Raw genomic sequence first — 26,043 nt, 5'->3', positions numbered from 1 at the left:
TGGCAAGCCCGGGCGTGAGGCACGGGAGAGGGCGCCCGCTCCAGCTGGCAGCGGCCTGGGCCTTTTTCTACTTTAAATCTGTGCTGCACACTTACTTAGGGAAGCAGAGACCTGCTTTCTCTTCTGCCCATGAAACGATCACCACCCGGCCCTCCGGCGCTGCCCCGACACTGAGTCTTAAGGCAAAGTCCTTCTTTTCCCCAGTCTCCCCCCACCCCCAGACCCCAGGGCTACTGTGCTGTGGGCATCCAGGGGGCTGGCGCCAGGGCCAGGGGGCCAGGGAGCAGCGCGGGCGTGGGGGAAGGCCTCACTTGGACAGCCTGCCGTTGGGCCTGGGCTTGGAGCACGTGGCGTTTCTGCGCTGAGGATGCAGGCTGTGCGGCCAGGCTGTCAGATGTCCGCGGCCCTGACGGCCCTCACACGATGTCGTCCTCCCTCGGTGTCACTGAGCCCACGGGTTTTCACATTCTTGTCCTGTGCCTGCCTCGACCTCCCTCACAGATATGCATATTTCTTCCAGATGCCTCATCCATACTCTGGAGCTGGTCGGGTCCCAGGACAGGAATGTGGTTGAAACCCAGTGGCTCGACAATTCCTGAGCAATCATGACATATCCATCTCCAAAATATGCAACATACCTTGTTTCAATCCAAACCAGGTTCCTGGTGTGTCTGCCCTCCCTGCCAGCGTTGTCCCACCGTCCAAACAAAAGAATAAGGTCCCGGACTGTCTGGATGCCCCGTGGTCCCAGCCGTGGAGCAGCCCCGGCCACGTGCATGGATGTGTCTGTGGGGCCCGGGCCCGTCCAGACGGGGCCCCTGCACCCACGCCTGGGAAGGTCCTGGGCACGGCCGTCCGTGGACCCTGCCTTGCTTTGCTTATGTTCAGCTGTTTCTCTGCTACCTTTGAAGCAGATTTCTTTACTACACTGCACTGGATTGCTATATTTTTAACCAGAAATAAACTAAAGATTAGAGCATGTTCCCGTTGAATTCAGTTTTTTTTTTTTCTGTTACATACTGTACTCCCCCCGTTCCTTCTCACGGTTTGGTTGCGCTTGGGGGTCTTCTTTCAGGGCGTGGGGACACAGGAGAGGGAGGGCGGATCCATGGGAAATACACGGCTGATGATGTTACTTTCTAAAGGGACAGTTCACGTTTTTGTACATCTTACTCTCCTGTTCCTTTTTTACAACCGCGTGGCTGCCGCAGCCCTGGAGGGAACCAAATAAACATGCCTGCTCCTCGTCGCAGCTCTCTGCGTCGTCCACGCTGGGGTGTGTGTCTGGTGATTCCGTCTGCGACGCTTTGTGAAGATGAGAAAGACTTCTGTGCATTCCAGTAACTGCATGACACAAAATGGCACCTACACAGGCAGGTTACATACTCACATGCACACACCCTGAGGTAACATAGCTACATAGAAAAGCAACAGCACAAATGCCCGTCATCTGAGGCAAGCAGTGGCTTCAGGGCTGGGGGCTCCCAGGGGGCTGGCCGGCGCCCCATCACTTGTCCGGCGGCCAGTAACACAACTGAAAACCAGAGCAGCACCCACGTTACTGCCATTTCCCTACACCCGGGTGAATTCCGAGTGGATTCCACGGAGACCACGACGTACTGCGTCTGAGAGGCCCTAAAAGCTAGTTTTTACCTGGTTTCCAGACCAGGCTGCCCTGCAGACAGGCCTAAAGCTTTCGCTCAGCCTGGCCAGCCTTTCCTACCTGCCGGAGGCCTGGGTTTACTGACAGGTGCGCCCGTGAGCTCCCTCTGGTCCAGGCTGGCTGACCCCGCTCCTGCCGGGCGCGTTCCTGGTGGACACGCGGGACGGGGCAGGAACAGATGCTGGCGCGAGGCCCTAGTGGCGCGGAGCGCTGACAGGTTTTAATTAATCCCAGAGCAACCTCGTGAGAGTCATCTTCTCCCCTAACAGCTGCTTCCGTGCTTAGGATGTGAAAACCAGAGGCTGAGAAATTGCATTACCTGCGCTGAGCCGGGGAGTGGGGGACAGGCCGCCCCCCCCCCCCGCCGCCGCCCGGCCATCCCCCACCCCCAGGCTGGGAAGCTGCACCCGCACCTCACCTGCAAGAGCGGGAGAGGACGCTGCACAGGGTATGCGACACCTGCACCCAAACGACTGACGAGGAAGATGGTGTCCATGCAGAAAAGCTCAGCATGGCCACAAAAACACAATGCCCGTGGCTGAAGCCATTGCAGGGGAGGGCTGAGAGGGCTCCAAATACAAGGACTGTCCACACCCCGTCTAACAACCATAAGCCCATTTCTCTGTTAGACGCCCTCCGTGTGGGGCGTGTGGGAGGATGACAGGTGCTTTCCTACACGCACGAAGCCCACGGCTCCCCCGGGGTGCACGGAGAACGCAGTGCGGGTCCCACAGACTCCCGCCGGGCCCGGCGAACATCCAACATCCAGCCTGGTCATCAGAGTGCTCCCTTTCATCTCAAGAGTCCCACTTTGGACAGTAAGTTATACGGCCGCCCCACTTAAAAACCGAAGGGCGTTCCCGAGAGCCCAGGGGAGAGACCCAGGTAACCAGCCCAAGACGCTACGGACCGCTGGAGCAGACGAATATTCGGGAGCGTGAATGAAATGAACTGTTTCTGTTTTTCACCCTTTTTTTTTAGCTTGGGTACCATCGCCCGGGTCCTCCAGGCGCCCTGGGTGGAGCCCACCCCCCCCGGACCGAGCTCAGCTCAGCCTTCCAGGTCTCGTCTCCAATGCTCCGTGCCTTCCGTCCCAGAAACTTACCGTAAAGGTGCCTCCCAGACGTCACGACCTCTCTTCTCACTGCCACACGGGCCGCCCACCCACAGTCAACCGACAGCCTCCAGCTTGTCCTGTCGTGACATCGAGTCAGCACCACGACAGAGTCACTGTTAATCTTGCCAGGGACGAGGATGTGCTGCTGGTCAGTTACGTAGGGGGACCGAGAGTCCAGATGAGGGCGCAGGAGGGAGGGGGAGCCAGGCTCGGGGCCTGGTCAGTCTCGCTCTCCTGCCCAGGGCTGTCCAGGTGTCAGGAAACGGGCAGGAAGCAAAGACTGAAAAACCACCGGTCCCAAGTGCCGACTAGTGTCACTAACTCAGCCTTCAAAGAAGAAAAAGTGCAGTTGCCTTTGTGTAAAACCAGAGAACGAAGCTGCTCTTGTACAGCATGTCCATGAGCCTGGACAACATGACCTCAAGGACGTGGACCACCCTCGAGGGTGGGTACGAGGCGCCGGGCACCGAGATGCTGGGGCCCGTCCTCCAGCAGGGGCTGCCGGGCACCCAGGGGAACAGCAGGAAGGAGACGGCCGCACGGAGGGGGGCCCAAAGCAGGTGGACACCCCTGAGGACGATGGAAGCAATGCCAAACGCTCCCCAGAACCGGCGCATGCGTTAGCACAGACGCAGCTTCTGGAGTCTGCTTCCACCCCAACGTGGAAGAGCCTGGGATGCAAACGGGCAACACATTTTGTTCCAGATCGTCCCACACCTCAGGGAAGCAGGCACCCCCGGGGGTGGGTCACAGTGTGGACGCAGCCAGCCCCGGGCGAGCCTCGGTGAGCAGGCTCGGGCCTGGGTCGGGGGCAGCACCCCTCTCGCGCCCACCTCGCTGCCCCCAACACACACCCCTCACGGTAAGCCGGGGCTCACATGGCTATCACACGTGCACACCCTTCCCGTCCTGCCTGTCACAGGTGGGTGCAGGTCTCCAGGTGCGCAGCCGCTGCCTGGCAACACGGTGACAGCTCAATCCTAACCCTGGAGGCCCCAAGGAGTGGCCGAGACGGGCCTCGGCTGGACCCTGCCCTCCACCCGCTGGCGGTTCCTCGTTCAGCCCATTTCAGTAACTCACTCCACGCCTGCCAGGACGGTCAGACAGGCACCAGGCTCCTCCTGAGAGGTCAGCGCTTGACACACCCAAGGCAGGCGTGAGAATTCCTGGTCCCTTCAGAGCAGAGCACACTGGTATCCCAGGGCCTCCTGCGTGTGGACCACAGAGCAGACCGAGGGTTTTCCGGCAGGTATTGTGTTCAACCATGACCAAGAGACGGGCCTGGCCCAAAGGGTCCCCCCCTCTGAACGCCATCAACAGGACCATCAGGCAGCCGACTGCCGCTCAGTGAGTGACTCCCACCCCACACAAGGCCCGCAGAGGGCAGGGACGGGGCAGGAAGGGCCGCGCTCCACTGCCCCAGCAAGGGCTTCCCAACACCGGGGGCAGGTGCAGCGAGGAGACGGGCGTGAATGCAGGGGGTAGGGGCCCGCCTCCCCCCGTGCTGCTCCTGCACCCCTGGGACCCCCAGCTCTTCCCACTGGGCCTCTCGGGAGCCCAGCTCCAGTGACAGCAATGCGGCCCGCACTCACCGCCGGGCCTGCTGCGTGGCGGTCCGCCCCGCGCTGCAGAACCGTGGCTCACGTGTGGGCAGATGTGCCCCTGATGCTGATCTCGTGCTTCCCTGACAATGTCCTCCAGCGGGACCCTACTTATGGGTACCATCCGCCATCTCCAAAGAAATGCCACCTGACGTAGCCTGACTGAAGTAAACCCACACGGTCCGTTCCGCGCAGGTGGGCCCTCACTCCAGAGGTGAAGCCACTAACCTGACGCAGATGCCCTCCTGTGGATTCTCTCACACATCGGTCTCAACCTGCACTTTCTTTTCTCCCTCCTTACGTCCTGGTACATGTAAACTGTCTGTTAATACAGGCAATCGTTTTCCACATTGACAAAAAGGCAATGTCGACTGTGTTCTGATTTTTCTCACTGATGAAGCGGTTAAAACGTTACCTTTGCCTTTCTTCCCTTCTTTTAGCTGGAAAAATGGCTTGGTTGCTTCCGAAATGAAAATAACTTTCCTTAACGAATGTAACTGTTTAAATCATACCATTACTACATTCTTCACTATCCGCAAGTGAGGGACACTGTCGAGATTACAGAAAAATTTCGCTCCTTTTAGTAATAAACGTCACCATTTGGAAGTTTGGTAACTTGCATCATCTCGTTATAAGTGTCTTCACTGCAAATTCCTTCTGTTGCCCACATTTTGAGATGAACACACACAAATTCCTTCTCACGGAACCAGGTTTATGTTACCCGACAGCGTCCGTCTATCGTATTTGGAGGGTCTTACGACCCTGAGCAGCAGAGCTCCGAGAGCAGGGATCTGAAATGCGCCCCCTTCCCTCGCCAGCGCTGCCCCACTGGGCGCCGGCCCCTCACCGACCCGGGAGCCCACCTCGCGCCTGCTCCCCTCTGCCAGCGAACAGAGGACACAGAGGCGACTCGCAGAGGCACGCTCTGCCGAGGGACCGCCCAGCAGCGTTGCTCCAAACCTACCTTAACTTTCTTAAACTTCGACAGCCATGTGTCTCTTGGGGCGGTTACTCTTTCTTCCCGACTGGAGTCTCTCTGACCTCCACAACCTCCCGACACACGGGGGTCTTTCCGGGCCCAGCTCCGCAGACGAGAGCCCCCACCCCGCACCCCCATCCCTGCCCCGAGGCCCAGCTCCGCAGACGAGAGCCCCCCCCCAGCACCCCCATCCCTGCCCCGAGGCCCAGCTCCGCAGATGAGAGCCCCCCCCCAGCACCCCCATCCCTGCCCCGAGGCCCAGCTCCGCAGACGAGAGCCCCCTCCCCGCACCCCCATCCCTGCCCCGAGGCCGGGAGCAGCCCGCCCCTCCCGAGTTCTCGGCTCAGGGCCCCTGCGCTCCACGCGCTGCCCTGGTCCCGGTCCCGACCCAGGTCCAGGAACAGAGAGCGCCCCCGCTCTGCTCCTGCACAGCCTGCCGGCCGGGCCTGGCACTGGCTGCACCCGCGCGGCTCCTCGGCCCCAGACGGCTCACGTCCAGGGGGCTCCGAGGTGAATGGCTGGGCGGACCAGAGCCTAGGTCACCTCGGCCCCAGCCCCGTGGCCACCAGCTGCGCCAGTCGGTGCCTCAGCTTCCACTGGAGCCCGTGTCCAGAGCCCCGACGACCAGGCCTGGCCTCGGACGGATCTTCCACAGAAGTGCAGGCGACCGCGCTCTACACTCTGGACCCACGGCCTCCACACAGCTTTGCTCTCCGACCTAAGATGCCTGGGAAGGCAGCAGCGGGCAGAGGCATCACACGCCCACCCGAGCTGCAGCCACCGCGCTCCTCCCAGGCAGGACCTGCTGTCCCCCCCGGGCTACACTCCTCCAGCGGAAGCTCCGGGCACGCTGTCACACTCGCATCCCCACACACGGGGGGGGGGGGGGGGGGCGGTGTCTGGTGGGGGGGGTTCCCTAAGCACAAGTCTCTCTCGTGTCACCTGGCCGGTGCCTGAGCGGGGCCTCAGGAGGGCCTCCTCTACCCCGCGAGGACAGCGAAGCGGCCGTCTCCCCGGCAGCCCCGCCCAGCGTCGGGTCCCCCAGCGCGTTTCTACCGTCACGGAGCACTGACTTCCTGCCTGCACCCACTTGGTACAAAAACCGGATGTCACACTGCAACAAACACCACTGTCACATGCTAACAAACACGCCACGGACGACTCTGTGAGCGGCAGGGATTTCCGAGCTCGCTAGGTGTTTCCCTTGATTTCTGCTCAATTCAGTCCAACCCCAAGGAATCACCGCCTTAGACCAACCCTCTCAAATTATCTGACTAAGCCTGACGCCGTCAGCCAGCTGAGCTGCTCCTGGGAAGCGGGGAGAAAGCACAGCTATTCACACTCAAACCCCACAAAGCCCTCCAGGGGCTCTGGTGTGGTGTCCGCAGGAGTGACGGGGCCAGCTGGTGGGCACCAGCGAGAGACAGGGGCAGAACCCGTCCAAAGTGGGGCAGTGAGGGGGTCTTACCAACAGGTCAGCAAACCAAGGAGCAGGCAAGACGGACGTCCACTCAGGGCCCTCGCTGACCCTGAATATAGCTGTCACCCTGCTGTTTTGGCTCCAGCAATGCAGGGAACGGAGGCCTGGGGCTCTGTGCTGGCCGTCCAGGCGCCAGGAGCGTTCGGTTCAGCAAACCAGCTGCCGGCAGGCAGAAGCGGGGACGGTGCGCTGGCCGCTGCCCACCCTGGGCACCCCGCAGTCCTGCAGCATACGCCCACCTCTCCCTGCCACTGTCCCACTGAAGGGATGCTTTAATCACGGGGGTGACACAGCAGAGGCAGCTCCTTGTGTGGAGCTTGGGCTTTTCTTCCTCTGTCACTCAAACAGCGTCCTCAGCAACAACCCCGTGGACCGGACAGCAAAGCAGAGAGCAAAACAGAAGTTTCTTCGGGGGGTTGTCATTTCTTTTTCAACTTGTTTGATTCCAAACCACCCTCCTTGGAGTCTCACCTGCTTGCAGGCTCCTCTGTAATAAGAGCGGCCCCGGGAACAGAAGCCTGCGTTGGGGCCGACGCTCTCCCAACCACCTCCTCCCAAGGCAGCAGCCAAGAGAGCGGGAGCTGTACGCCTGGGCCTCGCATCGCGAGCACGCAGGGCAGGTACCGGGAGGGCTCTGGGGCCCCCGCGGGCCTGCCGTGGCACCCGGCCTGGCTTTGAGCCCTGCCACCCTGCCCCAGCACCCACAGGGAGCCGCAAGATGCTGAAGCCGGAGCGCCTGCCCTTCCACCACACACAGGCTGCGTCTGCCCAACCCCAGTGACCGGCACCCCCACGGGCTCTGCCAGGCCCCGTACCAGAGGGAGGCTCTGGTGGGCAGGGGCGAGGAGAGAGCTTCCTATTTCTGATCCGCGTGCAGTCAAGCAGGAGAAGTCTGACGAGTGAGGTCACACGGCCAGAGGTGCGGGGGCCGAGCACGGCGAGAAAGTAAGCGCTGGTTGGGGTGAGGGGCTGCTTCTGGGCAAGTTGGCCTCAACCTTCCACTGAAGCCTTCCCGGGCCCGGGCCCGCTCTGCTGGGGTGGGTGCGCCCACTCTTCACTTCTAACTTCCAGGTAATGAGCAGGATGACCCGTCCAAGGTAATGATGGGTCGTTCGGCCTGTCACTGAAAACTAAGAATCCTGCCTTCTTGTTACTGATGATATTTTAGATGAGGATGAATTCACCTGGTGTGAATTCAAAGCCCAAGCTCTGCCCCAACTACATAAATGAAGAGCGGCCTCCTGCCATTAACCCTGGAGCAGGCACCAGGGAGCGCGCCCACGCACCGCAGACCCAGACGTGCCCAGCACGGGACGGTGAGGCCGCGTGGGGACAGTGGGGCCCGCCCTCCGGCTGCTTGTCCTCTTCTGTTGCTGTGCGAATGACGACCTTGAGCCTGAAGGGGAGAGGGGCAGAGCACAGCTCCACCACCTCCTCCCCAAAGGTGGGGAGCGGCCGGAGGAGCTGGGCACACGGCACTGCAAGAGACCCCAGGCAAAGCCACGTGGCAGAGCGAGCAGACCAGCCCACAACAGGCGCTTTATTCTCCAGAGAACCAAGAAAATGAGTACAGGAGGCGGTGGGCGGCTACCGATAATTTTTAAAAATCAAAGAGTCAGCTGAACATGCAGGCGGGCAGAACCTGTCTCCTAGTTTTGCAGAGGGGAACCCCACAAAGCCCGCAGCGTTCCACTTCACGATCAAGGTGCCGCCTGCCGTGGAGGCGGCTCCCCTCGCCCTCATCTTGGCCCCGATCCAGCCAGAGGCCCCGCCAGAACCACCAGGGCCCGGTGGCTGCACGGAAGACCACCTTGGCGGTGGCAGCCCCCTGCCAAGTCCAGTTTATTTTAAACCGCACGCAGCGCACTGCGGTTAGACTGGGGAACCCGACCCCCGCAGTCTAAGCTCTGGCTGGTGTGCGGCTCAGGCCGAGTCAGCAGAGAAAGCCGCGGCCACGGCCCGGGCGGCTCTCAGCACTCTCCTTCCGGGGCCCGGCGTCGTCCCGTGCCAGCTTCGCCCACTACTGCTCGGTCCTGGGCAGGGAGTCTGCGAACGGCTCACCGGGTGCCGCCGAGGGGCGTTGCTCTTTCGTGGGGAAGGAGGGGAATAAGAAAGAAACGCGTTCAGTCCGGGAAGGAGGCCTGAGTCCTGACGGAGCGAACGCGCTGTGAGCACCCGCATTTACATGGAGGACGTCACGAGGCCGTTACGACCCTGCTTAAACAGCAAGCGCGCAAACGTACTCCAGACACAGTTAGAAAAAACACTTCAGCTGGCCTCAGGAGCACACCCACAGCAAAGTCAAATTTTAACAGAAGCTTGGTAAAATTGTACATTCCCTCATCACCGATAAAAACGAGGGCTCCGGCAGAGAAGGGACCTGAGCTGCGAGCCCTGGGGGGGCCGGGCCTGGCCCCGCGGCACACTCACCCCCGGCCTCCGCGCCGCTGGCCTCGTCCTCCTCGTCATCCTCGTCCTCCCCGCCGCCCTCTGCGCCCCTGACCTCATCGCTGTCCTCCTCCGAGTCCGTCTCCTCCAGCCACTCCTGAGATTCTTTAGGCAAAAGCGAAAACCACAGAGTGTCAGCACGGCCAGGGCACCGGGGAAACTGCACACGAGCCGCGGCCGCCCCGAGGAGCCCACCTTCCGCCTGGACACGCGCATTGAGTGCGGGGGCCCCGCCCCCAGTGCGTCTGGAGCTCGCGGCAAACATCACATCCCCACACGTCGAGGCAGAGACGGGCAGAGTGAGAAGCTGCGCTCCAAGACAGCAGCCGTCTCGCACAGCCGCTCAGGGCCTCTGCCCAAACGTGTGGATTTTAAGGGATTTCAGCCTCAGACCCAAGGACTGAGCAGTGAGTGAGTCGGGCGCAGCCTGTGGTGCGACACGGCAGCGGAGACGGGTGGGCCGCGTGTCTGCTCCCGGGCGCACACGCGCACCACGGGGAAAATGTGCGTCCAGTCCGCTTTGCCGGGGCAGGTCCGAGGCTCACGGGCGGTGTCGGGGTTAGCCCGCTCCCGCCCCCGGGCCCCCTGCAGGGACGGCCGTGCACAGACAGGCCCCCGGGCAGCAGGGCCCTCCCCCCTGGACTGAGGGCATGGGAGGGGGCAGAGCCGTGCAGCACTCTCGGCGGGCGCAGGGCGGACAAGCTGGGGGCTCCCGAGGCAACTGCAGAGGTGCCACCCCCTCACCTGGATCCATCTCCACCAAGACCGTCCACTCCTCCATCTTGTGAAGGTCGAGGCAGTACAAGTCGCTGAGGGTGACCTGGCGGTCGCCAGCCTCAAACATGCCCCCATAGAGGTAAAGGCGCCCGTGCTTCGCGGCCAGCATGGCATTGGAGCGGGGGCTGGGCTCCACCGCAGGGACACCCGCCTCGTTGGGGCCGTCGTCATCGTCATCGTCGTTGTCGGACTCAGGCCGTCCTGCCGGGCCCAGGGCAGCGAGCACCTGCTTGATGGTGACCACAGTCCCGTCCTCTGCCACCACCTCTCTGACCACCTCCAGGGGCTCCTGGGCCCCGGTCCCCTTCATTTCCTGCTGGTTGGCACCCCCGGGCTCCCCTTTTTTGCCCCGCCTGCGCCTCCTCTTCTCCACCTTGGGCCCCTGTTGATAAAGAGCAAGGCAGCGCGATTCAGGATGGGGGGGCAGCGAGCACCCGACAGCCAGAGGACCCCCATCCACTTGCTGGGGCTCACCCCGGGGACCACACCGCCCCTGCCTGGTGTGACCTCTCAGGGGAACGGGCGGCAGACACCAGCCCTCACACGCTGCCCGACTCCCCTCAGAGGTGCCAAGGGACTTCAACCAGAGCCAGTCTTTGCCGCAGAGTGGACCACCCGCCCTCCTTTGGCCATAGGGCCCTGCTTCTGAGGTCCCTGACCTGATGAAGCCCCCAGGGATGTCAGTCCCGGGAGAGCAGCCACTGTGCCGCGTCTCTCAGGCTGGTGCCAGCAGCAGGGGCAGAGGCGGCCCGGTCCCTGCTTACGGTGACAGTAAAGTTGGTGGCAGCTCGACAGAGCCTCACAGACAGAGTGACCGGGGAGGTCCTGGGCATCACTGACGGACGTGACAGCCGGGCAGGCCCTGCACTGGCTGCAGGTCTGGGGCCCACGCTACCTTCAGCTGCCCCGCGAGCCAGCGGTTCCTGACGGGGTCGTAGAAGTGCAGGTCGTTGAGGAAGTGGCCCTCCAGGCTCTCCTCCTCCTCCTCATCGCACACACCTCCAAACAGCAGCGTCTGATGGTTCGGGGCCACAGCCACCGAGAAGCCGGACCTTGGCGAGGGCTTGGCTCCGCAAGGGTTGACCCGAGCCCAGGCCCATCTGCCTGATGAGGAGAGGAAATGGGGAGGGGGGGCCTGCAGAATGCCATGGCCGTCGTTCTGCGCCTGCGGGTCCGGCGCACCCTGGAGGCCATGCCTCCTCCTCAAGGGTCAGGCTGCACTGAGGTAGGGAACGGGTCCACACACCCTCCCAACACTTGCCCAGGGGTGCCGTGCAGCTGTGATGTGAAGGCAGGGGTGAGGTAGAGGCGGGCGCACCAGCTCCGGGGGATCCTGTACACTGTGCCCTCGGGCGGGGCCCCGACCACAGACACCCCCAGAACCTCCCGTGGGCCACGCACTGTGGTCCTTCCCTCTGGGCGGGCGCCGTGTTTACGCAGCAACCCTCAAGATGTGGCCTGGCACAAAACATGTGGGAGTCTTCCCAACATGTCCAGAAAAAGAAACTGGGATGTTTTTTCTTTAATGAACATTTAAAAAAAGAGAGAGAGAAGCAGCCAAGAGCAAGCCTTCCCTGGAGGCGCAGCCCGAGCGGCACGCGTTAGTGGGCCACAAGGCCACTCACAGCAACCAGCATCTGAATGTTTAAAGAAGAGAAGAGAATAAGCACCAGCGTGCCCTGTACGTGGTCGGGGGAGGTCGCTTTCCCTGCCGTGCCGGATGCGTCTCAGGACACACCATGTACTTTTCACTGGGGGCCGAGGGCCTGACGGCCAGACGCGGGGGCTGAACACAAGGGCTGGGGTCCCACTGCCTAGAACACGGTCCACTTTCAAGTTCAAGTGCGCTGACATGTAAAAGGGGCTCTAAACCTTGGCTCCCACGTGCCCATCAGTCACCGCAATTCGGCGTGGTTGGGACCTGAGAAACGCCTTGTACGTGACGTTTCTGCAGCCTCTGCTTGAAGAACGTCACAGCGGGAAAGAGGAAACGTTCCTGCCCAGCAGGCCTCTCGTCTTACGGAGACGGGTCTCACAGGGGCCAAGGGGCAGCCAGGACCAGACGGGTCCCATCCGCTCAGGCCCCTCTCCCATCACGTGCACCATGCAAACTAACCACCTCCCGACTTCTGAGCTTTAAAAATGAGCGCTGGGAAGCCACCTCGGTGTCCATCAACAGAGGAACGGATATAGAAGATGTGGGGTGTGTGTGTGTTTGTGTGTGTATACACACAAACACACACACACAAACACACACACAATGGAATATCACACAGCCATGAAAAAGAATGAAACAATGCCATTTGCAGCAACATGGAGGGACCTAGAGATTATCATACTAAGTGAAGTCAGACAGAGAAAGACAAATACCATATGAGATGTATGTGGAATCTAAAAAGATGACGCAAATGAACTTATATGTGGAATCTAAAAAGATGACGCAAATGAACTTATTCACGAGAGAAACAGACTCACAAAGAAAACAAACTTATGCTTACCAAAGGGGAAAAGCAGGGAGGGATAAATTAGGAGTATGGGATTAACAGGTACACACTACTATGTATAAAATAATTAACAAAGACCTTCTCTATAGCACAGGGAACTCTACTCAATATTTTATAATAACCTATAAGGGAAAAGAATCTGAAAAACAAAAACGTATGTACAACTGAATCATTTTGCTGTACACCTGAAACTAACACAACATTGTACATTAACTATACTTCAAATAAAAAAAAAAAAAAGTGGGCATTTCAACCCCACAAGATGCATTCCAAAAGTCTACGTCCTAACATTGAGCAAGAACAAATGAGAGATGACACAGAGGCCGTGGCCCCGCCCCCAAGAAGGGAGCTGTGGATGGACTGACATCACCTGTGTTTCTAACTCAGTGCGTCCTCAACGCCCCAGAGGGGACACGGGGGCTGTTCATGGAGTGCCCCACCAGCCCCGCGACCCTCTGCCCGCTTTCCACAGCGACACACAGACCAGCCGCGTGGTCTGTCACCTGCACGGCGCACGTACCTTCTCTTCCCTCCTCAGCCTTCAGCAGGAACATGTCGGAGTGCTGGGTACCTCTGTCCACGTCTTTCCTGACTCTCTGCGAAAGGAAAAGGGAGCCGTGACAAATGCCACGTGCTGTGCCAAGCCACGCAAGGCCCCCCAAGCTCGTGGTCCCGTTTTCCATGGGGGTGACTCTCCAGCCTTCAGACCAGCCTCAAAATCTGAAACACAACAGGTTCCATCCAGACCGCATCCGAACGGATAGAATAAATGACCACAGGCTGGGGACACCCCGGAGCTCCCCTCTCAGAGCTTCCTGTGGCTCCGAGCCGAGCCCTGCTCTGGGTGGGCGGGGTCACCGCAGGGACCCTCCTATCATTACACAGCCACCCTCCATCTCCAACCCCTGTGCCCTCAATTCCCATCACCTTCCCAATAATGGGATTCAAGCTTCGGTGCGAGGATCCAACGAACGCCGTGTGCAGAAGCCAGCACAGCCATTTACAGAGCTTTCCTGAGCTGTGGACAGCACGGCCCGCTTCCACCCCGGTCTGCTGCTTCAAACTAGGCTCACGACCCTGGGCAGACCACACACTTTACCCTCCCGAGCAGCACCCCAGTCCTCACGCTGCACCTTCTACCTCAGTGTAGAAGGGTCTAGAGGGCGACCTGGAAAACAGCTCGCCTCAGCGGCATGATCTCGGCAATTTTAACTGCTTTGTCTTTGTCCCTCAGATTCCCTATTTTTAATAAACTTTTAACTTCAGCATAGTTTCACATTTACAGAAAAAAGGAGAAGACGGTACCGAGAGTTCCCGTGCACGCTGCACCCTGTGTCCCCTTATGGTTAACATCTTACGTTAGTGTGGCACATCTGCCACAATTAAGGAACCAATACTGACAAATGACTATTAACTGAAGCGCACAGTTTATTCACATTTCCTCAGTTTTCCCTAATGTCCTTTCCCTGTCCCAGGACCCACGTTACACGGAGTCGTCATGAATCCTTAGGCCTCTTGAGCCGTGAGGGTTGCTCAGACTTGCCTTGTTTTTGGTGACACCGAGGAGGGCCAGTCAGGTGTTTTGTAGGGTCCCCTCTACCGGGACTCGTCTGACACTATTCTCACAATTGGACAGGGCTGTGGGTTTTGGGTGGTGGATCCCAGAGGTCAAGTGTCCTTCCCATCACATCCTATCAAGGGTGCGTGCTGTCACCAAGACCCATCCCTGCCGACGTGGACCTTGCTCGCCTGGCTGAGGTGTGTTTCTCAGGTTTCTCGCTGTCGAGTTACTGCCCCGCACCAACTTTCCAGCCTGTCCTCCTTGGAAGAGCGTCAGTCTGCGCGGCCCCCTCTTCAGGAGGGTGGAGGGTCCACCTCTGTGTGGAATGCTGCACAGAGCACTGTGCCTTTTCCCCGTGCATTTAATCTATTCAATCGCTGGATCGCGATCGCGTGGCTCATGGATATTCGGGCCCCTGTGCACTGCAGTCCGACACGACCTTACTTACTCTGTTGCTCAGAGTTCCAGCCCAGTGCCCTGGGAACCCTTTCAGGCGGCTCCCGAGCCGCTGATGCACCCCATCAGCGCACGTTTCTTACACGCGCTTCCTTGGGCTCTGGCGCTACAAGCAGCTCCGGGAGCACCTTGCACACTTCTTGCCCCAATTCCAGAACCGGCTACTTCCCTGAGAAGCCCTGGTTACTTCGTGGAGATGGCCCTAGAATCCAAGATCTGGGCACAAGGTATGCTGACTTCTGCTGGGTGGTGGTGTTTTGTTCTATCAGCCGACAGAGCCAGGGAATATGTGTGCACAATTCATTTTGTTTTGTTTAACTAACGAGTATGTATTGTGTTTACTGTAAGGGGGGAAAACCTATTTTCCTTTTGGAAAACAAACAATCCAATTGTCTGTGGGCCGGACATGTGACCTGACCGTCGTAAAACCAAGGAGGGCCAACGTCAGTCACGCGTGGGAAGCAGCTGTCTCTAGGAAACGAGAGCTAGGTGCATGCCTCTTCTGTTCTCCTCTGGAAACAGGTGCACAATTCAAGCGATGCAATCACAATTACTGAGACTGCATACTCCTCTTTTCCAGCAGGCTAGCAGGGGAAGTGGCTGCCACTCCCATGCCCACCCTTCCAAGCCAAAAGCCCAGCACTCTCAGGAACTAAATCCACACGAGGGGCTTCCCTGGTGGTGCAGTGGTAAAGAATTAGCCTGCCAATGCAGGGGACACGGGTTCGAGCCCTGGTCCAGGAAAATCCCACATGCCGCGGAGCAACTAAGCGCGTGCGCCACAACTACTGAGCCTGAGCTCCAGAGCCCAAGTGCCACAACTACTGAGCCCGCGTGCCTAGAGCCCGTGCTGCGCAACAAGAGAAGCCACCGCAACGAGAAGCCCGCGCACCGCAGCGAAGAGTAGCCCCCGCTCGCCGCAACTAGAGAAAGCCCGTGCGCAGCAACGAAGACCCAACGCAGCCAAAAATAAATAAATAAAATAAATAAATTTCAAAAAATAAAAATAAATCCACACGAGGCCTTGCCGGCTGGCGGCACACTGCAGGAATTCAGTGCCGTCTGCTTGCGTTACAAACTTGACCGCAGCCGGGCTCCAGCCCTTCCCTCTCAGCCCCCCGTCCTCCTGCACCTGCTGGCATCCATGGCACTGCTCCGCCGACAGCGACCATCCTTCCTTAGAACCAACGAGCTGAGGGGAACTTGCATGCCGTCACATTTAAGTACACCCCGCGAGGCCTGTACGCCAGAGCCCTCCCTGAGAACGCCGCTCTGCCCGCCCGGGGCCACGGCTTCCACACAGTGGCCGGCGTGGCAGAGCCCGGGGCCGGGGAGGCAAGGAGGCTGCAGCCACGGGCTCCCCCCGAAGCACGCAACTCCCACCCCACCTCCCCTTCCTCACAGGGGTGCTGCGAGGCTCGGGCGCTAGTCCCTCACCCGGTGGCCTGCGCCGCCCTTCAGTAACGCGCCTCACACTGGCCAGACGCTCAGTCTCCTCGCTGGACTAGAGAGGGACCAGAATGCACGTGAACCTCCGGGGCTGTCAGACTCCCCCAGGCGTGCAAGGCTCTGAGCGGGGCCTCAGCTCCTCCCCAAGGTGGGGGGGACGTTAACACCACGGAGCAGCGACGGGCGTGCACTTGACACAGCATTCCTTCCGCTGCTCGCACATTTCTGTCTCATACGGTATTAACGGCACCCACAGACATCTGAGAGAGACGTGTCCCAAATGTCACAACACTACGCTGCTCCTGCGGAGGGCGTTCCCACCCAGAAGAACCCCAGTGTCACACCCACGTCTTTCACCAACTCTGGTAAATGCCCCGTGAGTGCAAACAGAGCAGCTTCTCACTGCCATCGAACGCCGAAGGCCTGGCGAGAGTGGGCCCTGCATTGAAGGCCCTCAGATCATCCCCTGGCGGCCCGTGTGGCTGCAGAAGAGCAGCGTTTGGGAACTAGGCGCTGTTCTGATTCAAGCGGCGTCAGCTTGACAAGGGCTTCATGCTCATCATCCTGCTTTGCTCTGAGGAGCATCTACCGCAATAAAGCGTCAGTTCTGGGCACCGCGCGCAACCTCTGAGGAGCGTCTACCGCGATAAAGCGTCAGTTCTGGGCGCCGCGCGCGGCCTCTGAGGAGCGTCTACCGCGATAAGGCGTCAGTTCTGGGCGCCGCGCATGGCTTCTGAGGAGCATCTACCACGATAAAGCGTCAGTTCTGGGCGCCGCGCACAGCTTCTGGCAACAGCCGCCTGTTTTGCGGGGCCCTCCCAACTGTCACGCGCCTAGCCACGCCCCAGGCAGGTCACAGGCACAAATCCCAAGCCAGTTTTCCTTTCCAGAACAAGGGCTGGCGGCTGGCTGAGTGGGGGTGTGGCAGGGTGGAAGGAGGTGGCCGGGGCACCTCCCTGCCACAGCCATCACTTATGCTGCGTGTTTCGGGGGCGTGTGGATGAGAACGCAACGTGGCCGTAAAGAACCTTAGTATGTTCGCACAGGAGCAGATCACCACCACCTCTGTCCATTTCTCATTCAACAGAAAGGACCGTTCGTATTAATCTAATGAACTATTACTTGAAGTTCTCATCGCTAGTGAAACTGAAAAGGCAGCAGACAGAAGTCACTCTGCGTCCCACACGCGCGTCTGACCTGTTTCGAGTAGCCCCCGTAGATGACAACGCTGCCCTGGGCGGTGACGGTCATCTGGCAGCCTGACCTGGGTGTGGGCCCCGTCCCGGACGGGGACAGCTTGCTCCACGTGAAAGCGTCCAGGCTGAAGGCATACAGGTCATTGTAATAGATGTAATCTCTGTTACAATATAGGAACACAAACAAAAAGGCGGTGACATGAAAAAGTGAACTTGATTTAAAATAAAGGTACATTTGCTACCATATGTACTAAGTTATTGGTTTAATTAAAGTTTAAATTCATAGAAAAGGACAGCAAGCATATGTGAGTTTGCATTTGAAGCTAGAAATAACACTGGCCCAGAGAAGCACAGTAACACGCCGGGATCCGAAAGTCTTTTCACTCTGAAAGTTACGCAGTTTATACAATCACAGTCTTGCAAACAATTATCTTAGTTTTCTGTATGTGTAACTTTAAGCGGGACAATTAACTATGTACCAATACCCTGCATACCTAGAAGGGAGATATTACAGTTTGGCAAGGGCTGTGGAGACCCCGGGCTGGGCAGAGATGGGGCAAAGCATTCCTGAAACTCAGAGAGGAGAACTCCTGGAGCCCACGAGCCCGAGCAAAAGCCAAGAGGACATGGCTGAGGCATTCCAAGAGGCACAGTGGCCCTGCCCTGCTCAACGCTCCTGGGACTTCAGTGGCAAAGCACTCAAAACAGAGATGGGGCCTTGAGGAGGGAGCACATGTGTGAGGAAAGCAGCGGTTCTGCCACAGACACAGAGGCAACCGTGTGTCCTGACGGGAATTTCACAGGTGGCCACGGGCAAAGCCAAGGGGCCTTGGGTCAGAATTACACGGAAGAATGAGAGATGCTCCCCAGCTACTCCACACGGAGAGCTGGGCCCGACGTTCGCAGGAAGAAAGCATGGACGCATGGAAGGAGCGAGCAGCCCCACCAGTCGGACGTGATTCCTGACTCTCCTGCTGCACTCAGATCACCCAAGTCTGGCGCCCCGCAGCCAACATGCAGGTCACTGTGCTCCCCCGGAATGCCATCCAGAGCAGGGCACTCGGAACAGGATGAGCCACGTGAACTCCCCATCAAACGCATCCTTCCGCAGGAGGAGGGCTTTCAGTAGATGAACTGAGGAACCAGGGGCACAGTTTTTAAAAGACTTCACCACATTCCACAGTTTTCTCAGATTTCACATTGCAGATTTCCAGGGAAAAAAAATTCTATTCTGCACGCAAAGTAAATAATTGTCATTGGGTTTTAAAGGTCAAACTGTACTTTGTTTAATATGGATGGTGACCACACAGATATCTGTTTGAGGAACTTCAACTTTTCTATATGTTTGAAATACTTCATAAAAAAATAATTTTAAACAAAGTAACAGATAATAGCTTTGAAAAACATTCTGAGTTTGAAATGGTTCCAAGTTATAACCACTGTAAACCTTGACTCATTTTGTAACCTGTGAGTCTCAGGAGAAGGGCCTGTGTAGACCCCACTCACTGTCCCACACACATCAGGTGCTGAATTAACACACTGACGTCTCATGAACCCCCGTGTCTGCAATGGCAAACAATTATTTGCTTTGTAAGGGGTTTTAAACGTAAACAACAATCCTTTAAATATGAATTTTAAAAAACAGAGCAGGCTCTCTTCTCCAAAATGGCAAGAAACCAAACACCTGCAGGTCAGGAGATGGACCAGGACAGAAAACCAGGGTGTAGGCAAGAGACAAACCAGGAGCAGGAGACGTGACCAGGGGCAGCAGATGGACCAGGGCAGGGAGCCGGGGGTTGCAGCACGACAAAATATGGGAGAACTGAACATCCGCAAGCTTTGGTCGAGGACAAGTTCTACTACTTAATAGTTATCTTGGTTTCCTCACCTTTAACTTGAGATAATAACCTGCCCTCCCAATAGCTTGGTTTGTAAGTGAATTCTGTAAAAACCACTTGGTGAACTTTGTGACGAGACATTAAATTTAAGCACTATTATACCCAGACTATGCCTTTAAGGATACAAAATCATTCCTTGTTTAATTTGAATTCGACTTTAAAAATCTCCTCCCAAAGCACTTAAGGATTATACTCTGGGAGACCTTCAAAATGGCAGAAGAGTAAGACGTGGAGATTCCCTTCCTCCCCACAAATACATCAGAAATACATCTACATGTGGAACAACTCCTACAGAACACCTACTGAACGCTGGCAGAAAACCTCAGACCTCCCAAAAGGCAAGAAACTCCCCACGTACCTGGGGAGGGTAAAAGGAAAAAGAAAAAAGAGACAAAAGAACAGGGACGGGACCTGCACCAGTGGGAGGGAGCTGTGAAAGAGGAAAAGCTTCCACACACTAGGGAGCCCCTTCACCGGCGGAGACTGCGGGTGGCGGAGGGGGGAGCTTCCGAGCCACGGAGGAGAGCGCAGCCACAGGGGTGCGGAGGGCAAAGCGGAGAGATCCCCGCACAGAGGATCGGTGCCGACCAGCACTCACCAGCCTGAGAGGCTTGTCTGCTCCCCCGCCGGGGCGGGCGGGGGCTGGGAGCTGAGGCTCGGGCTTCAGAGGTTGGATTCCAGGGAGAGGACAGGGGTTGGCTGCGTGAACACAGCCTAAAGGGGGTTAGTGTGCCATAGCTAGCCGGGACGGAGTCCGGGAAAAAGTCTGGACCTGCCTAGGAGGCAAGAGACCATTGTTTCGTGGTGCGCAAGGAGAGGGGATTCAGAGCGCCGCCTAAATGAGCTCCAGAGACGGGCCCGAGCCGCGGCTATTAGCGCTGACCCCAGACATGGGCATGAGACGCTAAGGCTGCTGCTGCAGCCACCAAGAAGACTGTGTGCGAGCACAGGTCACTATCCACACCTCCCCTCCCGGGAGCCGGTGCAGCCCGCCACTGCCAGGGTCCCGTGACCCAGAGACAACTTCCCCGGGAGAACGCACGGCGCGCCTCGGGCTGCTGCAACGTCACGCTGGGCTCTGCCGCCGCAGGCTGGCCCCGCATTCCGTACCCCTCCCTCGCCCCGGCCTGAGCGAGCCGGAGCCCCCGAATCAGCTGCTCCTTTAACCCCATCCTGTGTGAGCGGGAACAGATGCCCTCAGGAGACCTACCCGCAAAGGCGGGGCCAAATCCAAAGCTGAACCCCCGGAGCTGTGCGAACAAAGAAGAGAAAGGGAAATCTCTCCCAACAGCCTCAGGAGCAGCGGATTAAATCTCCACAATCAACTTGATGTACCTGCACCTGTGGAATACCTGAATAGACAACGAATCATCCCAAAATTGAGGCGGTGTGGACTTTGGGAGCGACGATATATGTATTTTTTTCCTTTTTCTCTTTTTGTGGGTGTGTATGTGTATGCTTATGTGTGTGATTTTGTCTGCATAGCTTTGCTTTTACCATTTTTCCTAGGGTTCTGTCTGTCGGGGTTTTTTTTTTTGGTTTGTTTAGTATAGATTTTAGCACTTGTTATCAGTGGTGGATTTGTTTTTCGGTTTGGTTGCTCTCTTCTTTCTTTCTTTTTAATTACTTTTTAATTTTTAATAATTATTTTTTATTTTAATAGCTTTATTTTATTTATTTTTCTTTCTTTCCTTCTTTTTTTCTCCCTTTTATTATGAGCCGTGTGGATGACAGGGTCTTGGTGCTCCGGCCGGGTGTCAGGCCTGTGCCTCTGAGGTGGGAGAGCCTAGGTCAGGACATTGGTCCACCAGAGACCTCCCAACTCCACATAATATCAAATGGTGAAAATCTCCCAGAGATCTCCATCTCAACGCTAAGACCCAGCTCCACTCAACAACCAGCAAGCTACAGTGCTGGACACCCTATGACAAACAACTAGCAAGACAGGAACACAGCCCCATCCATTAGCAGAGAGGCTGCCGAAAATCATAATAAGGCCACAGACACCCCAAAACACACCACCAGACGCAGACCTGCCCGAGAGAAAGACAAGGTCCAGCCTCATCCACCAGAACACAGGCATTAGTCCCCTCTACCAGGCAGCCTACACAACCCACTGAACCAACCTTACCCACTGGAGGCAGACACCAAAAACAACAGGAACTACGAACCTGCAGCCTGCGAAAAGGAGACCCCAAACACAGTAAGTGAAGCAAAATGAGAAGACAGAGAAACACACAGCAGATGAAGGAGCAAGGGAAAAACCCACCAGACAAAACAAATGAAGAGGAAATAGGCAGTCTACCTGAAAATAATTCAGAGTAATGATAGGAAAGATGATCCAAAATCTTGGAAATAGAATAGAGAAAATACAAGAAACGTGTAACAAGGAACCAGAAGAACTAAAAAGCAAACAAACAATGATGAACAGCACAATACATGAAATTAAAAATTCTCTAGAAGGAATCAATACCAGAATAACTGAGGCAGAAGAATGGATAAGTGACCTGGAAGATAAAATAGTGGAAATAACTACTGCAGAGCAGAATAAAGAAAAAAGAATGAAAAGAATTGAGGATAGGGGCTTCCGTGGTGGCACAGCGGTTAAGAATCTGCCTGCCAGTGCAGGAGACATGGGTTCAAGCCCTGGTCCGGGAAGATCCCACATGCCGCAGAGCAACTAAGCCCGTGCACCGCAACTACTGAGCCTGCGCTCTAGAGCCCCCGAGCCACAACTACTAAGCCCGTGTACCGTAACTGCTGAAGGCCGGCACGCCTAGAGCCCGTGCTCCCAACAAGAGAAGCCACCACAAAGAGAAGCCTGCACACTGTAATGAACAGTAGCCCCCGCTTGCGGCAACTAGAGAAAGCCCACGCGCAGCAACGAAGACCCAACACAGCCAAAGATAAAAATAAATAAAATAAAATAAATTTATAAAAAAAAAAAAAAAGAATTGAGGACAGTCTCAGAGACCTCATTAAACGCACCAATGCACCAACATTCGAATAACCCCACCAACATTAGGGGTCCCAGAATAAGAGGAGAAAAAGAAAGGGACTGAGAAAATATTTGAAGAGATTATAGTTGAAAACTTCCCTAATACGGGAAAGGAAATAGTTAATCAAGTCCAGGAAGCACAGAGTCCCATACAGGATAAATCCGAGGAGAAACACACCAAGACACATATTAATCAAACTATCAAAAATTAAATATAAAGAAAAAATATTAAAAGCAGCTAGGGGGCTTCCCTGGTGGCGCAGTGGTTGAGAATCTGCCTGCCAATGCAGGGGACACGGGTTCGAGCCCTGGTCTGGGAAGATACCACATGCCACGGAGCAACTGGGCCCGTGAGCCACAATTACTGAGCCTGCGCGTCTGGAGCCTGTGCTCCGCAACAAGAGAGGCCGCGATGGTGAGAGGCCCGCGCACCGCGATGAAGAGTGGTCCCCACTTGCCGCAACTAGAGAAAGCCCTCGCACAGAAACGAAGACTCAACACAGTCATAAATAAATAAATAAATAAATAAAAGAACGTGAATTTCAAAAAAAAAAAAAAAAGCAGCTAGGAAAAAACAACAAATAACATACGAGGGAATCCCCGTAAGGTTAACAGCTGATCTTTCAGCAGAAACTCTACAAGCCAGAAGGGAGTGGCAGGACATATTTACAGTGATGAAAGGGAAAAACCTACAACCAAGATTACTCTACCCAGCAAGGATCTCATTCAGATTTGACAGAGAAATTAAAACCTTTACAGACAAGCAAAAGCTAAGAATTCAGCACCACCAAACCAGCTTTACAACAAATGCTAAAGGAACTTCTCTAGGCAGGAAACACAAGAGAAGGAAAAGACCTACAATAACAAACCCAAAACAACTAAGAAAATGGTAATAGGAACATACATATCGATAATTACCTTAAATGTAAATGCATTAAATGCTCCAACCAAAAGACAAAGACTGGCTGAATGGATACAAAAACAAGACCCATATATATATGCTGTCTATAAGAGACCCACTTCAGACCTAGGGACACATACAGACTGAAAATGAGGGGATGGAAAAAGATATTCCATGCAAATGGAAATCAAAAGAAAGCTGGAGTAGCAATTCTCATATCACACAAAATAGACTTTAAAATAGTCTATTTTATTTTAGACGCTACATAATGATCAAGGGATCAATCCAAGAAGAAGATATAACAATTATAAATATATATGCACCCAACATAGGAGCACCTCAATACATAAGGCAACTGCTAACAGCTATAAAAGAGGAAATTGACAGTAACACAATCATAGTGGGGGACTTTAACACCTCACTTACACCAATGGACAGATCATCCAAAATGAAAATAAATAAGGAAACAGAAGCTTTAAATGACACAATAGACCAGATAGATTTAATTGATATATATAGGACATTCCATCCAAAAACAGCAGATTACACTTTCTTCTCAAGTGCACACGGAACATTCTCCAGGATAGATCACATCTTGGGTCACAAATCAAGCCTCAGTAAATTTAAGAAAATTGAAATCATATCAAGCATCTTTTCTGACCACAACGCTATGAGATTAGAAATGAATTACAGGGGAAAAAAACGTAAAAAAGACAAACACATGGAGGCTAAACAATACGTTACTAAATAACCAAGAGATCACTGAAGAAATCAAAGAGGAAATAAAAAAATACCTAGAGACAAATGACAATGAAAACACGACGACCCAAAACCTATGGGATGCAGCAAAAGCAGTTCTAAGAGGGAAGTTTATAGCTATACAAGCCTACCTCAAGAAACAAGAAAAATCTCAAGTAAACAATCTAACCTTACACCTAAAGAAACTAGAGAAAGAAGAACAAACAAAACCCAAAGTTAGCAGAAGGAAAGAAATCATAAAGATCAGAGCAGAAATAAATGAAATAGAAACAAAGAAAACAATAGCAAAGATCAATAAAACTAAAAGTTGGTTCTTTGAGAAGATAAACAAAATTGATAAGCCATTAGCCAGACTCATCAAGAAAAAGAGGGAGAGGACTCAAATCAATAAAATCAGAAATGAAAAAGGAGAAGTTACAACAGACACCGCAGAAATACAAAGCATCCTAAGAGACTACTACAAGCAACTTCATGCCAATAAAATGGACAACCTGGAAGAAATGGACAAATTTTTAGAAAGGTATAACCTTCCAAGACTGAACCAGGAAGAAACAGAAAATATGAACAGACCAATCACAAGTAATGAAATTGAAACTGTGATTAAAAATCTTCCAACAAACAAAAGTCCAGGACCAGACGGCTTCACAGGTGAATTCTACCAAACATTTAGAGAAGAGCTAACACCTATCCTTCTCAAACTCTTCCAAAAAATTGCAGAGGAAGGAACACGCCCAAACTCATTCTATGAGGCCACCATCACCCTGATACCAAAACCAGACAAAGACACTACAAAAAAAGAAAATTACAGACCAATATCACTGATGAATAGAGATGCAAAAATCCTCAACAAAATACTAGCAAACAGAATCCAACAACACATTAAAAGGATCATACACCACGATCAAGTGGGATTTATCCCAGGGATGCAAGGATTCTTCAATATACGCAAATCAATCAATGTGATACACCATATTAACAAATTGAAGAATAAAAACCATATGATCATCTCAATAGATGCAGAAAAAGCTTTTGACAAAATTCAACACCCATTTATGATAAAAACTCTCCAGAAAGTGGGCATAGAGGGAACCTACCTCAACATAATAAAGGCCATATATGACAAACCCACAGCAAACATCATTCTCAATGGTGAAAAACTGAAAGCATTTCCTCTAAGATCAGGAACGAGACAAGGATGTCCACTCTCACCACTGTTATTCAACATAGTTCTGGAAGTCCTAGCCACGGCAATCAGAGAAGAAAAAGAAATAAAAGGAATACAAATTGGAAAAGAAGAAGCAAAACTGTCACTGTTTGCGGATGACATGATACTATACATAGAGAATCCTAAAACTGCCACCAGAAAACTGCTAGAGCTAATTAATGAATATGGTAAAGTTGCAGGATACAAAATTAATGCACAGAAATCTCTTGCATTCCTATACACTAATGATGAAAAATCTGAAAGAGAAATTATGGAAACACTCCCATTTACCATTGCAACAAAAAGAATAAAATACCTAGGAATAAACCTACCTAGGGAGACAAAAGACCTGTATGCAGAAAACTATAAGACACTGATGAAAGAAATTAAAGATGATACCAACAGATGGAGAGATATACCATGTTCTTGGATTAGAAGAATCAACATTGTGAAAATGAGTATACTACCCAAAGCAATCTACAGATTCAATGCAATCCCTATCAAATTACCAATGGCATTTTTTATGGAGATAGAATAAATCATCTTAAAATTTGTATGGAGACACAAAAGACCCCGAATAGCCAAAGCAGTCTTGAGGCAAAAAAATGGAGCTGGAGGAATCAGACTCCCTGACTTCAGACTATACTACAAAGCTACAGTAATCAAGACAATATGGTACTGGCACAAAAACGGAAACATAGATCAATGGAACAAGATAGAAAGCCTAGAGATTAACCCACGCACCTATGGTCAACTAATCTATGACAAAGGAGGCAAAGATATACAATGGAGAAAAGACAGTCTCTTCAATAAGTGGTGCTGGGAAAACTGGACAGCTACATGTAAAAGAATGAAATTAGAATACTCCCTAACACCATACACAAAAATAAACTCAAAATGGATTAGAGACCTAAATCTAAGACTGGACACTATAAAACTCTTAGAGGAAAACATAGGAAGAACACTCTTTGACATAAATCACAGCAAGATCTTTTTTGATCCACCTCCTAGAGCAATGGAAATAAAAACAAAAATAAACAAGTGGGACCTAA

The 26,043-nt window shown here is 54.3% G+C and overlaps 1 protein-coding gene across 1 annotated transcript in view; it reads right to left on the bottom strand.

Moving 5' to 3' along the window:
• Nucleotides 1-8,348: 8,348 nt before the first annotated feature.
• The window catches only part of KLHDC4 (kelch domain containing 4), a 60,220-nt gene continuing 42,525 nt past the window's right edge, over nt 8,349-26,043 (bottom strand). The window contains exons 7-12 of the mRNA XM_068528915.1: nt 17,233-17,392; nt 13,090-13,165; nt 10,961-11,169; nt 10,033-10,447; nt 9,271-9,393; nt 8,349-8,925 (exon numbers count right to left, since the gene is read on the bottom strand). Of these exons, the coding sequence (XP_068385016.1) occupies nt 8,861-8,925; nt 9,271-9,393; nt 10,033-10,447; nt 10,961-11,169; nt 13,090-13,165; nt 17,233-17,392 (1,048 nt within the window). The 3' untranslated portion in view covers nt 8,349-8,860. The remainder of the gene's footprint in view (nt 8,926-9,270; nt 9,394-10,032; nt 10,448-10,960; nt 11,170-13,089; nt 13,166-17,232; nt 17,393-26,043) is intronic.

This window comes from Eschrichtius robustus, chromosome 19 (assembly GCF_028021215.1).
Source record: "Eschrichtius robustus isolate mEscRob2 chromosome 19, mEscRob2.pri, whole genome shotgun sequence".
Lineage (NCBI taxonomy): Eukaryota > Metazoa > Chordata > Mammalia > Artiodactyla > Eschrichtiidae > Eschrichtius > Eschrichtius robustus.
The sequence above is the reverse complement of the archived record's forward strand: the minus strand, read 5'-3'. Positions and strand labels throughout refer to the sequence as shown.